Source organism: Psittacula echo (genome assembly GCF_963264785.1).
Source record: "Psittacula echo genome assembly, chromosome: 1".
Lineage (NCBI taxonomy): Eukaryota > Metazoa > Chordata > Aves > Psittaciformes > Psittacidae > Psittacula > Psittacula echo.
Genome location: NC_137735.1, coordinates 67,284,035 through 67,299,376, shown reverse-complemented (window position 1 = coordinate 67,299,376; position 15,342 = coordinate 67,284,035). Strand labels below are relative to the sequence as shown.

The window sequence follows — 15,342 nt, the reverse complement described above, 5'->3', positions numbered from 1 at the left end:
GTATATGAGAACAATAAATGTAGAAATGTTAAGCACTGTCTAGATAAACAAAAAAGTCATGTGTAAATACTCTTGACAAAGTGATCTAGACTTTAATATTCATAAAATTGGCATCTACCTCGGAAGTTCCAACAAAATACAATTTCCAAACTACTGCGTTTCCCCATAAAAATAAAAAAAACAATCCAAACAAACAAACACCCCCCCCCCCAAAAAAAAAAAAAAGGCAAAAAAAACCAAAAAAAAAAACCCACAAAAAAACCCACAAACAAACCAATGAAACTCACTCAACAGAGACAGCAAATTGAAAGAAATCAGCTGTGAATCAGTAACATTTTCTCTGTACAGAAATGTCATGTCTTTAAGACCCACTTATCTGGATGACATACAGAATCAGAATCAAGGAATGGCTGCACTGAGTTAGGCCAAATTGTTCAACTGGCTCTGTATCTTGTCTCCAAGAGCCATAAATAGGCACCTAAATATGCAAGATACTCTTCCTGCCTCCAGCGATTTTCAGTTCAGGAATTTCTGGAGCCAGATGTAGTTCCTGTGTTTTAGTAATTCTCAATGAGTATCATTTCCACAAACATATCTAGTCTCATGTTGAACTGTTGAAAAGAAATGTCAGTTCTGAAGAAGAAGTTTTTCCTTGCTTTTGATCTAGTCTCAGCAAGTCACAGAAAAAAATCACAGCATTCATATACATGGAAAAAAACTATTTTTTGAAGGCTTCTAGTGCTTCTTTCAGACTGCAAAGCTAGTCTAATAAGTCTGTCCTATCAATGAAGTCATATGAACAAGTTTCAGTAAAGGCTTTAAAACTTCAGTAACATTTGTCCTCAAATGTATGCAGCAAACACATAGAATTCTTGACAGCACTGTGGTTTCAGATGACCCATATAACTTATTTGTGACATTGTTACTGCAGAGTAATGGAGATTCATAAACTTGGGCTAATAAAACTTTTATGGTGCAGCATATCAGCATGTAATATTTCTCAGTATAATGAAAGAGAAACAGATCTAGTTGAACACTGGACACTTTAGCCCAGAGTTCACCCAGAATTGAGAACACCCTGCCAACAGCTTCCTTCATTTTAGGACGTATAGCTTCCAGATCAAACTGAAATTGCCACTTCATCAACTATGAGAGAGATTAATTCTCCAGAGTAGGCAGTTACAAATAATGCATAATTAACAGAATGTTAAAAGACAAAACTATCGTTAATTCCATGCCCACTGAAGTCACTGACAGTCTTGAAAATCATTGAATGGCAAAGACATAGAAGTGCTTGTTTCAGAAAGCATAATTGACACATATTTCTGGAAGTTTTCCTTACATTTTTCAGTAAAATGATACTGTCAAATAGGTACAAAACATTAAAATATTTAAAATTTGTCCATAATTTGAAGAGCTTTTTAAGAGCTCTGCCCCAAGTCTTTGTGATTTCTTCAGGATCTGACACAGCATTGCAACACTCATTTTTTACAGATGTTAGAATACTTACCTGCACTTAATGAAGGCAAATTGTCTTTACCACTTATGCCTTCAGTGGCTGTACATTCACGAACCAACGCACACTACAAAAGAAATGCAACAACAAATGTAACACATTCAGGTGTTACAAGGAAATTCATAGCAGTTTATAAAAGGCAGATTGAAAAAACATCACTGATAATGTAACCTCTCAACCCTTAATTATAATTTACATTTTCCTCTTTATATTCCTGTTCTATTATACTGTAACACAATCAGAGCTATAGCAGAGAAAATGGCAAAATATGATCAGATATTTCATAATAAAACAGAAAGGTTTCTTACAGCAGAGGTTAAAATATTTTTTGACAAGTTCTGTGCTTTCAGAGAGCTTTCTGGTCACACTGCAGTTTTCACATGCAGTGTCAGAAAGCACTCCATTAATTTTTAAACAAGGGAAAAGTAGAAACCACAGAAAGTCTTTAAAATGTACTCATAGTGTGTGATTGAAGTAATTTGTTATACAAGTGAATTGGAAGCTTGCTTTGATCAGGGTATAAAGGTATTAAAAGTTCATGGCAAAATCAACAGTGTAAACCTATGTTAAATGCACATTTTTAATGCTTCTCCTACCCCCAGTCAGAAAAAAACAACAGATAGCCTCTAAAGGTGATATGGAGCTCCTAGGGCTTCCCCAGTTCCTAGATACTCTGTTGCAGAGGTTAAATCAAAGAGCAAGACATGATGTACTGTCCCACCAGTTGGTATCTCAGACTGAATTTAACTATCACCTTACACTTCCATGAGGAATTCCCTGTACATAGTTAACCTAATGAATTGTTAAACCATGATTCAGAACTTATTTCTTTGAAATAATTCAATAACTTTACAGTCTCACAATTGCATCCTCACTATGAACATAGAAACCAAAACTTCATGGTGCAACCAATATATAAAAACTAAGGAATCCTTTAAAGACCACAGAAAATGGAGCTGTCATGAGGCTTGTCTTTCTTGACAAGTATTAGAACCCCCTAGAATCACAGAATCAACTAGGTTGGAAAAGACCTTTAAGATCATCAAGTCCAACCATTACCACTTGGACTGCCAAGACCACCACTAAATCACATCACTGCAGGCCTTATCTACAGAGTTTTTGAACACTTCCAGGGATAGTGATTCCACCACTACCCTGGGCAGGCTGTTCAAATACCCAATTACCCTCTCTGTAAAGAAATTTTTCCTAATATCCAATGTAAACCTCCCTTGGCACAGCTTGAGTATATTACCTCTTGCCCTATCACTTGTCACCTGGGAGAAGACACCAATCCCCACCTCACTACAACCTCCTTTCAGGTAGTTTTAGAGAGTGATAAGGTCCCCTTCTGAGCCTTCTCTTCTCTAGACTAAACAACCCCAGTTCCCTCAGCCATTCCTTATTAGACTTATCCTCCAGACCCTTCATCAGCTTTGTTGCCCTTCTCTGTACCCACTCCAGCACCTCAACTTCTTTCCTGCAGTGAGAGGCCCAGAACTGAACACAGGATTCCAGGTGCAGCCTCACCAATGTAAAGTACAGGGTGATGATCACTTCCCTGGCCCTGCTGGCTATGCTATTTCTGGCTCCCCCAGGCTAGACAGAGCTCACTCATTATATCCCAAATAATTGTGGGAAACTTCATTCCACATTTTGAAATAGAAGAAAAGCAAAATGAAAGAGAAGGCTGAAAAAACAGTTCATTTTGTATATCTTGTGGAAGTTTTGCAGTACAAAACCACAAAGATTTCACAGTGTTTGTTGGCTTCTATGAACTGGTCCCACTGGTCCATTGCTTTAAAAGGGCATTGAAGTTTTTTGAAAAGAATGGTGAAAAAAGGAGTGTAAAATCTATCCTCAGAATTTGGCTCACAAGCAGACTGCTTTGGCTGAGCAGGAAAGGTATTCAGAACAATTCCCCCAAAGCTACATTCTTACATGTTACTTTCAGACAAAAAAATGCAGTCCTTAAACTTACATTCCCTGAAGCATTATCTAATGCAATTTTTTTTTCTTTTCCCCACTAATAACAGAATACACCATAGTGTATAGCAATACACCATAGTATGAGGGCTGCAAAAATTCTGTTAGTAAGAATGAGGCTGCAGACGCAGAGATAGGAGGAGGAGGCAATACTGTACAGGTATGTCAGTTACCATCAGTTAGGGAGCCAGTTAGAGAGACCTTTTTATTAACTGCAAATCATTCAAACTCCGATTTCCTTGTTCTGAGCAGTCATTTCTGAATCTCCTCCAATCCTAAACCTCTTGTCATCATAGAGAAAGCCCATCCTTTCCATCTTCTTCCTTTGCTTTTTTATTACTCTCAAATCCACTCTCCCCATATCAACTTCAACTCCAGTCTCCACCACTTTTGCCTGCAACAACCTGCCTACTTAAGAGCATTTTTGCTCTTTGCAAGCCCTTCTATCTTTCCTCTTGCCCCGCACCATAAGCATCCAACTTAAAATCCCTACATACAACCTTCCGATCAACACCACTCCATGCTACCACTTTAAAGCATCACTGCTATGCCATCCCTCCCATTGATTTTCCCCACCACTGTGTGCTCCCATGGAATGCAGCTGAGCCTTCCCCTTTGCAAGGGGATTCACCTCTTCTTTGGCTTACTTGTCTGTCATTCTTTCGAGATTTTCAATATTGTGGGCACAGGTTGCACATAAAAATCTATGGACTTCAAGGGCAGAAAATGGAGGAACTGTCCAAGGGAAAAATAAGATTTATGGTGTCTCTATGGACATTTTTTGATTAGGAGTGATCAAATACGTTCAGTTGAGACCAAAATTAGCTCTTTTTTTCCTAAAGAAGGGGAGGGACTAGGAAACTAAGGATAGAATATTACTCTGTAGGTTTTCATTAAAAACTATTTTTAGTTTAGGCATATTAAGTGTACATAGTACTTTATTCTGGAAATTTTTTATTAAGTCTGTAACCCAATTTGAAATTAGCAATTTAGGTATTTGGCAAAGCTGATCATTCTAATTAAGGCTCACAATGAACTGAGTTTCTACCTTTTGATCCTGGGCATCTGTTGTGATGCGGTCTGTTTCACCATCCTCTAGCTCTCCCATCTTCACAAGATTGACTTCAATGGTACCAACTGTCTTCCCACCATCAGAAGTCCTAGGGAAAAAAACCCACACAGTGGGTCATCTGCAGCATCGCATGCGTTCAGTAAAAACATTGTTGATAAACATTTAGTTCCCTCTCCATTCTGCCAACTATGTCCCTGCCCATGGCAGGTGGGGTTGGAACTAGATGATCTTGAAGTCCCTTCAACCCTAACCATTCTATGATTCTAATCATAAACCAAATGCTAGCAATAAGGCATATCGTATTTTCACCAAATTCTTTAAAATAACAATCAAAAGTTTTCACCACAAAACTGAGGATGGGTAAGTGCTATAAATGGTGGAAGAATCCATTAATATGCCAAGCTTTTATTCTAGACATTATTCTGTGTCTGAGCAGTGAAAGGGCTGTTAACACTGCACCAATACCTTGCTTATGAGCTTCAATCTCATTGCACAACACACTGCTTTGCTTCTTAACATAATCTGTGAAGAAAGGACATGCTCAGTATATTAATAAACCTCCTGCTAAACCAAAATAATGAAACTAATCTGAATATCACTTTTCCTTTCCAAGTCCTTCTGTAATTATTCAGAATCAGTCCCGTTTCTTCAGCTACATGGGAGAGGATAATATAGTCCCAGATGAACTCCTTTATTATCATCTCTGCAAATAGTTTACTTCCAATTAAGCGAAAATAAGTAGCAATTCAGATTTACATCTCCCAAGAGCACTGCTCACTACCTTTTAGGAGAAACCAAGGTTTAAACTCCAAAGAAATACTGAATGCTTTTCAGCTTTCACTAGTAGCTAAACACCAAGGTTAATGGTGCAGTCTATCTCCCCTGGCTTATTCTGAACAACTGGATTTTTTGAAAGAAAGGAAGAAGGGTAACAGATCATTTAATAATAATGAAGAAGGTAGAACAACAGCCACCAAGTAAAAATCAGCAAAAGGAAATGATGAGATTAAGTTTAGCAGAATTGCAAAATCACAGAGAGGAATGCAAAGAATGAAAACAAATGGGTTTGGGGTAATACTGTGTATAATCTCAGAAGCAAACCTGAGAAGTGATGGAGCAGGACAAAGGAATATATAGAAAAGTGACTAGAGGGCTGGCAATAAAAAAGAAAAAATTACTTTCAGAAACAGTAATATTAGAAAAAAGTGTTTCCTTGCTGCAGGAAAACATCAAAACACTCTCAACACAGACACCCTTTGAGAAGTTCAAAAAATGGTCCTCACATTGTATTAGTATAGGAAAGAAAAAAATAAAAACCAAACCAAACAGCCTTCTCCTCATTTCACCAACCAGGAGAAAGACTGCAATCCAAGGCCTGGCCTGCTGCATGGAACAACACCATGCAGAGGCATCACAGCTGTACAGCTCCACGAGATAATTCTCACTGCCTTGGAAGCGCTGAGAACCCCTGAGCAGCACTGCACCGACACACATTGTCTCCCGCTCTCAGGCAGGGCGGGCCTTGGACTTTGCCATGCACAGTCTGTCCCAGAGTGCCTGCTCATGTCTCAGGTAGAAGCACCCTGTCTCTGCATTTTCCTTGCACAATTTGACATCACCTGTATTTCTGCATGCAGCCTTAATTAAGTCAGAGCATGCCAAATCTTCACACTGACTCAAGCACATACGTCAGACTTTTCAGGCATGGATATTTATTTATCATGCTAAATCAAAACTTTCATTTTTTTACAGTGAAGTCTCAAAATACAGCTAACCTCAAGCTTCAAATTTAAATAATTATTTCAGTTACAAACCATTATTCTTTAATATGTGACTCATTAAAACACATTCATCTTGTAACTACACAAATTAAATTTGTTCTTATATAAAACCTTGCAAAATAGACATAATTCTTCATATTTTACATGTGTCACTACTTCATTTTCTCTAAGCCAAATTCATTACTGACAATAAAGTAACAATAAAAAATGAACCAATTCCAGATAGCCTCGCAACCAAAGAAGCCTATGTTAATTAACAAAGCACACAAAAGAAATAAGAAGGGTTCAATGTCCAAAGGGGTTTTATGAGCAAAAATGTGCAATAATTTTGAAATGCATGAGAAGAACTTAACTGCCTTCTGAATGAAGAACATTCCCCTGAGTTGCTACAGCTTAGTAGTTTGATTTCATTTGTTTTCTCCTTCCCGTGTCAAACCAGCATGCAAACTAGGCTAACTCAACAAATGGACTACAGCATTTCCAAGGAGAAAGAGAATACAACAGATGTTATCGAATCACCTATGCCCTTAAAAATCAGAGTAAAATGTGTGGCTGTGAGACTGAAAATTTTCCAACAGCTTAATGTGTCCCAACTAAAGCATACAAGTGGACGACCTCATTACCAGGCTGACATAAATATGTAATAGCACTTCGCTGTTATTCTAGTCTGAAAGGAAAATGTTGCATTCATTTGACTTTCAGAAGTACAATCTTGCCCATCCTTTTTTAGGAAAGACATTTTTCTAAGGCTAAAGTGACTGCAAGTCTGAGACTGACCTACATAAAACAGATCTGACTTAAAACTACATCAGAGGAAATAAAGAGTATAAAGAGATGCTGAAAAAATGGAGCTTAATTTGCAAATGAACTGCTACAAGCCAAAAAGGCATGTTGCTCAAGTAAAACAAAATTAAAAAATAAAAAAAAAGCCAATTGTGTTTTCACAGTCCTTGTCTCCCTTCCTTTAGAACACTAAATATTCCCCTTCACTGCTGTTATTAGAGGTTTGGCCTCAGTACGGCAGCGGGTAGCACACTGCCTGCCTGCACAACTAGCAGTATAGATTTGAAAGCTTACTCTACACACGCTTGATTTCTTTTCAAAATCACTCCTGTTCTGGTCTAATATATATCTAATATTACAATTTGAAACATGCAGTATCTGCAAGAGGTGGTCATGCAACAGAATAAAACTAAACGGTGGGACACTGCATTGCAGTTATACTACTTCCTCCATTTCTCTTCTCTTTCCACATGGAACTAAGAAAACACAATTAAAACAAAACAAAAACAAGAAACAACAAAAAACAAACAAACAAACAAAAAAAAAAAACAAACAAAAAACAAACCAAAACCCAAACACCCTATGCTACAGGCATGCAAATCAACAAAGAGCTCTATAAATGCCCAAAGAGAAAGTGTCATTAGCTGTGTCAGACACTGTGAATGTAAAATACCACTGGTGCATGAGTCTGCAAACAACTGACACATTTAAAACTTTCAAGCAACATCAGGACAGTAAAATTCAGCTTGAAAGAAAATTAAAAGCGAAAAACAGAAGTGATGCACTGGGAAAAACAAGTGAAGTCTAGTGATTATATACAGATAAAAATCTTCATTACTTTTCTTTGCACTAACAGAAACAGTATTGCACACATACATATACATATATGTATACGCTTCATGCCATTTGCCTGGACAGACAGGAAAAGACAATCTCACGCATACACACTGATGCTCAACAGAGCATAAGGAGAATAATTAATTAGTTTTAGACTACTTCATAATGCATAGGGTAGAATCAGCTTATTTAGTGCAGTTTAATAAAAGCAAAAAGTGCACTCTCTACTCTCGCAGTGCAGTGAAGACTGTCCCTGCATCAAATGGCTCATGGTCATGTAACAAGAGATACGGTAGACCTAGAAAACAAAGGATTATATCTTCATAAAACTACAGAGGGACAGTGAGGATGAGGAATATAGCAATAAAAAAAAAAAAAAAAAAAAAAAAGAGGCCCATATATGGCTCAAACTCTCGTTTATGGAGTTGGAAAATTGCTGATTATTTTTAGAAGCTTTGGAGAAGGAGCACCAATGGCCTGCAGAGCATCTGCATTTGGAATATGACCAATGAAAAGGAGATCAAGTGGTAGAAGCATGATTTCTAAACCAGATCTTAGAATCCAGTGTCACAGGATGGAGGCTTTGGTAGCAAAGCTAGCAATGTTTCAGTCTATCCCTAACCATGCAGCGTAACATGAGTGCATACTGCAGTGCTCACTGCACCTACCACAGCCATAAGCCTGTGATAGTTCGCACTCACTAAGCTGAAGTCACTAAGGACCTATCTTCTGCTGAACCCTGTGGAGGCGATTCCAAGTGAAGCAGTTTGTTTTGAACTTAAAAAAAACCCCAAAACCCAAAAAACCCCACAAACTTCTATCAGCGTTAAAAGCAACGCTGCTGTTCTATGTTCTACTCACTGAGCCAAACTACAGACTTTTGAAGCCATCATGAAATCTGCTCAGGCTTAAAACTACAATTACTTACTAATGCTTCTAATATGAACTTGTAGTTTATTATACACATGGATTTCCCTACCACGCTAAGTCCTCAAGAATCACCAGGTCAGTATCAGTTCCCTCAAAGGCAAGGTAAGGAGCTAGTCAGCACCATCACAAGCAGCAGGAATACATGCTCACCTGAATACTTCTAGCAACAAAAGGTTGACCCAAGCATCCAGAAAAAAGAAGGTAACAAGCTAGCGGTAGAAAAGCAAAGGAGCCGGAAGGACTGAGAACAGCAGCCATTTGCCTCCAATGCTGTGCACATCAAGCCTCATTGTTGCACAGTGAATATGCAAATTTAGGCCTGCTAATTGGTTCCCATGGCCATACTTTTCTTCCAAAAAATAAAACAAAAAACAAAAGCAAAACAAAAGCTCAAGAATACAAGGAAAAAGAAGCAGACAGTGTATTTGCACAGCTATGTCAATTATATATGACAAAGTGAGTGACTGCCTCCTGAAACGCAAACTGCACGACTTGCCATCTAGCAGGCAGTCCCTTTCTTCAAAGCATAATACACAATAAATGCCATTAGAATAGACTAACATCACATTCTAAGGTAAATAAAGTTTTTCACTGTTCAATTCCGTCTCAGTTTTCATGATCTAATGTACTCTTGATTAAGCTTCATGTCAAAACAAGTTTCACCTCAACTGAATGGACGATTTGCCTGGCTTATAATGCCAAGCCATTGTTCACCTGCTTCCTGTGGTGGATGACATGACATGAAGCAGCCAAGATACAATTTCAGGATGGAGATCAAGTAAAAATAGTTGTAGGCAGACTTGGACTGAATTTTAATGGGGAAAAGCAGCTAAATACATAGTATTTTATAGTCATCATTTGCTAATGAATTTGTATGTACATAAACGACTACAAGAATTAGTGTGCTGCTTTCAAATTGTCTTTAGTTAGTTAAACATTATGAATGTAACTACTACTAAAGCGCAGTTACATGTCTTCTGGCCTACTGAACTACAAGATGCTTGCAGGACAGTGCTAGGAGGGAGGGAAGTTGGAGGGACTTTCTTTAACGGAGTCTTGGAGTTCTTTTTTTTGAACTTTCCAAAAATAACTATGGTTAATTTTAATCTCCTTTATTTAAAGAGGTTCAGTCCTGCCCAAGATAAATGAAAATAAGGCAGCTAAAAAAATCAGATTGATAGACGAAAAGATATGGTCCAAGAGGTCAAGTACAGTCACATGTTTAAAGAAAGTCTGTTCACTACATGACTGACAGACATTCACAGGCATGTTCTCTCAGGTGATCTGTATTATTCATGTACTGCATCCTAGTTCTTGTTTTTGTATGGTTAGTTCCATAACTACAGTGTTCTTGTTTACAGGGGCCAAAGGATGCAAGCAGCACTGATATTACCCTAGTTTCATCTTGAAGTACCCTACTTACAATTTTGTACTGTCTACTAAGAGGAGCATCTCAAACAGATGGACCTTATTTTTACAGAGAGAGCAAAAGAGCACTTTTATCTTTTTCTTCTGCTGCTTCTTACATGTAACTTACTGGAAATCATACCAAAATCACCCAGTTAAAGATGACCTTCTTGGAAACAGGCAAACTACCACCACAGGGGAAGCAGCTAATGGAAATACTAATTGCTAGCCCTTTATAGAAAACCTCAACCAACCAAAAAACCACATTGTGCTGTTCTTAAAAGACAGGCATGGCAAAAAGATCCTCTAAACTGAACATGAAAAAAAATATTAAAATTTATTTTAAAAACTATTATTAGTTACTAAAATAGCAATCATTATCTAACTCATTTACAAAGAAAAAAAGGATGTGTGTTTTGTTTGGGTTTTTTTTAAATTGAATACACTGCAACATATAGTCACTATTAAGAAATATTCTGTTACTGACTGGGGCTTTGGCTTCTGTTTTATTCAATGGCCCATTTTATCCTGTACATCACAGCCCTGTGAGAAGGCTGGAAGCAAGTGGCGTTGCATTACCATACAAAATTAACTTTTTGTTCCCTAGAAAGCATATCTGTTTTTATAAATTTTATATTGAAAACCACAATCCCAAGTCTCTACTAACTAAATTTCTTCTGCCAACATCAGTTGCGTACATCATCAGCATTAAAGCAATTTTATAAATTTACCTGTTCTAGTTCTGATGTTTAGATAGACATGGGTGCACAAATCTACAATAAACACTCAGACTTAGCTTAGAGCACCTTCATAGGGAAGAAAGGACAATCACAATAAATTCTTTTCTGGTGATTTTGTAACTTGATTCCTTAATCACTATGAATGTACACTGGTGAGGAAAAGTAAGGAATTGTAGATGTAAGCCAGCCCTCCACAAAATAACTGAGAAAAAATACAAGAATATTTCTTTAAAAACACTTTTATATTGTTGTGTATCTCATAACAGACAACGGCATGACATAATAAATGGGGAAAAAAAACCCACAACACCCTGGAAAAAGTCACCAGATACTATAATTGCACCAATATTTACAGGGCACACCAAAGAGCTATTTCCGGATACTTAAATCTTTACTTCACATCTAGCAAAATAGTATCTCAGTCCCAGGCAGTCTCTGGTAAACTCCCATCCAAAGTATATCAACAAGAATTAAATAGAACTGCATGCTCTGATAAGGCTCCCTTATCCTCCTGAGGGGAGCTAATATAATAGGGCAATCAAAGGAAAGCAAGTTCCAACCCAAACCATTCCAGGATTCTATGATAATATTTGTCTTTTAATGTTAGCTGCATAAAGAAGACATACAAGACTAAAAATAGTAAATAAAAGCAAATCTGAAAAGGCTTAGAGCTCCAGTTAAAACTAACCTGGCAATCTGTCACCTGTAGATTATTAGATATCTATCTGAACTTTTTCTTTACAAATTAGATGGGCTAGATACAAAATACTCTGAAACTTTCCTGACACTTTACATTCTGTCAATTATTATGGCACCTGTCAGAAGCATTCTTTCAGATCAAGTTTTCAATATGTCAATCGGAGAGGCAAAGTTTGTCCCAGAGAACTTGAGACAACTCGAAATTCTGTAACAAAAGACTTACAAACAGTAAATTGGTATTTGTTTATCTAGCCATACAATTTCATTGGGAGTAGTCAGTTATAATAGGAAAGCAGGTGTGGTAATAAACCCAAAATACTTCAGGAAGTTTCTGTTTAAAAAACATACAGTGCCCTCAACATAGTGACAATACCACAACATCACTGAAATGGTTTGCAATTTGGGCCTCCATCCAAATCAAGCCTGACTTCATGTGAAGGGATAAAAAATGTAACACAACTTTTCTACAGCGGTTATGTACAGTGTCCTAGGCAGAACATATACCAGTATCTCAGTTTTCCTAGTCACAGCTTCCTTCCTCCCAAAAATGTGGCTATGTAGAAGCATCATGAGTTTAGGTACTTACTCTGTGATGCGTACCTGTACACACCCAGTAATCGCAAATAAGTTTCCACTGTTCTTGCAAAAATCAACTCAACAGAATCCCAGCACCATATAAAGTCCAAAGAATTAATTCAGAAAATCAGTGCCAAAAATGTGTCCTATAACCTTCAAAAAGATTCATATCTTCATACACCTGAGGCCATGCAAGTCAGTATCAGGGGTGAAAACGTTTTTTCCTCACTGCACAGCTTTCAGAACGATCTGTTCAGCCCAGTTTTGAATATGGGCTCTGACTCTCCTGCAGCATTGTATGATTGTATGCTGTGCCTCTCACACTGCCATCTGAGTTTGGCTGCATGTAACAACGGTTTAGGAGATTACAACCAGAACCATCTGTTCAGTCCAGCCCTAATTTTTAATTATGGGCCCTGACTCTCCTGCAGCATTGTACACTGTGCCACTCATTGCAGTTGCATATAACCCCCATACTGCCATTTGAGCTTGGCTGCATGTAACAATAGTTAAAAAGATGACAATCAATTTCACATAAGAGAAGCCTTGAGTCATTGGGTCCACCATCTTTAAATATGTTTAGCAACCAAACCAGAAAACTGTACAGTGTTAAATCTTTAAATCACACACATCAAATGATATTTAGAATTTTCTGCTCCTTTCTAAAGGAAACTTTGAAAGAACATCCCCTACTTCAAATTCCCTGCAATTCTTCCATAGATAAAAAATTGCTAACCTTTTGTAATCTGACACAAAGCAAGCCCCAGCTTAAAGAATCATTTCATTTTGACTTTGTGAATGGTAGAAATAGAATCATTTCAAGTTGACATCTAATATACCTGAAGTAATACAGCGTTTCATAGTCAAGCAGCAATTACAGAATTATTTAGGTTGGAAAAGACTTTTGAAATCATAGAGTCCAACCATAAACCTAACACTGCTAAATCCACTACTAAACCATGTCCCTAACTGCCACATCTAGATCAGGTCTTTTAAATACCACCTGAAATTATGATACCACCACTTCCCTGGGCAGCCTGTTCCAATACTTAATACCATTTTGGTGAATAATTTTTTCCTAATAGCCAACCTAAACCTCCCCTGGCACAACTTGAGGCCATCTTGTCCTACCACTTGTTACCTGGAAAAAGAGACCAACTCTCACCTCAGTACAAACTCCTTTCAGGTAGTTGCAGAGAGTGATAAGCTCTCTCCTCAGCTTCCTTTTCTCCAGGCTTAACAACCCCAGTTCCCTCAGCTGCTCCTCACAGAACTTGCCCTCTAGACCCTTCACTAGATTCATGGCTCTTTGGATGCGAAATCCCATAGGTTATTAATTCAATATAGTTTATAACAGAGGAAAACACTTACCTGAGAGTAAGGGTCAACTGTTGCTCCTTTGACTTTACCAAGTCTGCTACTCTAAAAGTTGTACAGCCCAGGAAGCTTCGCTAAGAAAACAAAGCAGAAAGAAAAGGTAATGTCTCCATTAATTTTTGAAGTTTTAATTACTACTTTTTTTTTTTGGTGTTACACTTCAAAATCTTTCTTTGCTCCCTAGAAAATATTATATTCCAATATAGTCAATTTGACACACTATCCAGTAGAAATACTTTTATGCACCTGTAGCATGATTATCAGTAAACTGTTAAACTTTGATTTTACAGGCAAGAACCTCTCTCTCTTTTATTAAGTACAGTCTGACAACCTGACAAAACAACAGGTTGTAAAATGTACAGCCATAGGAGAACTTCCCTTCAGCACAAGCACACTTGCATTTTGCATCATCTTCTTTCTATAATTGTAATTTTTAGATTACAAGAAATTTTACGTTTTCAGTATTTTATCAAAGCTGGGTTTGCTATAGTTTTTCTTCAAACCTGAGGCACTACGATCTAAGAACTGCAAAAATCTCATTTGGCCAACTTTGCCCCAGAAACAATGGGAAAGAAAATAACAGTCTACAGCCATCTTCTATCCATTTATCTTTCAAATATACGACTCAACATCACTTGCTCTGAATAAATTATAATGAGATTTTAAGACTATGCTGAATTTTTGCAAGAATATAGTAAGAAGCACAGTTTCTTTTCATTGCATTACACTAATTTTACTTTACTGTTGGAATGCAAAGTAAAATTCCAAGCTAAATTATACATGCTCTTGGATATACAAATTAAAGAAAATCAAGTTGCTCTGAGTTGACATACACTGCATGTAGATAGTAACTTTCCCCTTTAAGGAAATAGAGAATTTGTTGCTACAGAGAAGTGTAACTTCCTCTGGTAAAAAAACCTGCAGCCTGATTTCTTTCAGGAACACCAGCTGGATATTGAGTGTTTGAAGGCTAACAATAAAGCCCTTCCTTAAGATAGGTTTTCTTGCATGTAAAACATCCAGTTCAAAGCAAAATTCTCAGTTTAGGTAAGCACTGACACTGGTCTCCAAGTGGGTAACTAAGTCATCACTTAAGCCCCATTCCTATCCATGACACAGGCTTAGATTTCCTGTGCTTTGGTTGGCAGTTAAGTAGCAAAGGAAAAAAGATGCAAGCTGAGAGTTTAGGGAAGGCTAGGAAAACAGCAGATTTGGGAAGTGCTGAACTGGAAGTAAGGAAGAAAAAAATAACACAGCCATACAAGCAAAGTTGATGGTTAGTTTTCCCTCCCAAAATAAAATGTACTTTTACAAGAAGTATGTCCAGGTGTGACACACCTAGAGTGAATACACAGATAGTTATGTCTTCTTTTAGATCAGTCAATGAAGTGTTTCTTCACTAAAACTCTGTGGTGGCATGGTAGAGCACAAATAGTTATCTCTTTACAAGAGTAGGAAGATACATATCCTTAGTATAATAAGAACATGTTCTGCAGCAGAACATCTATATGGCAGCCTCTAGTCTGGTATTTTATGGCATATAAGTGTTTATATTTTCAACCTTACCATTTGAAAAGAGGGAGGAGAATATTTGGAATGAAACTGATAAAAGTTGGGTCACTTAGGTGTTCTTTCTGCAGC

At 37.5% G+C, this 15,342-nt stretch overlaps 1 protein-coding gene across 4 annotated transcripts in view; it reads right to left on the bottom strand.

Moving 5' to 3' along the window:
- INPP4B (inositol polyphosphate-4-phosphatase type II B) overlaps positions 1 to 15,342 on the bottom strand; it is a gene marked incomplete at both ends in the record, with an annotated part of 275,319 nt that overhangs the window by 104,324 nt on the left and 155,653 nt on the right. For 3 of the 4 annotated variants that reach the window (XM_080620632.1, XM_080620633.1, XM_080620631.1), the window contains 3 exons: positions 1,511 to 1,583; positions 4,548 to 4,659; positions 13,696 to 13,775. In XM_080620632.1, the coding sequence (XP_080476758.1) occupies positions 1,511 to 1,583; positions 4,548 to 4,659; positions 13,696 to 13,775 (265 nt within the window). Of the gene's footprint in view, positions 1 to 1,510; positions 1,584 to 4,547; positions 4,660 to 13,695; positions 13,776 to 15,342 lie in introns of those variants that run through there. The other variant, XM_080620634.1, reaches the window with a different exon arrangement.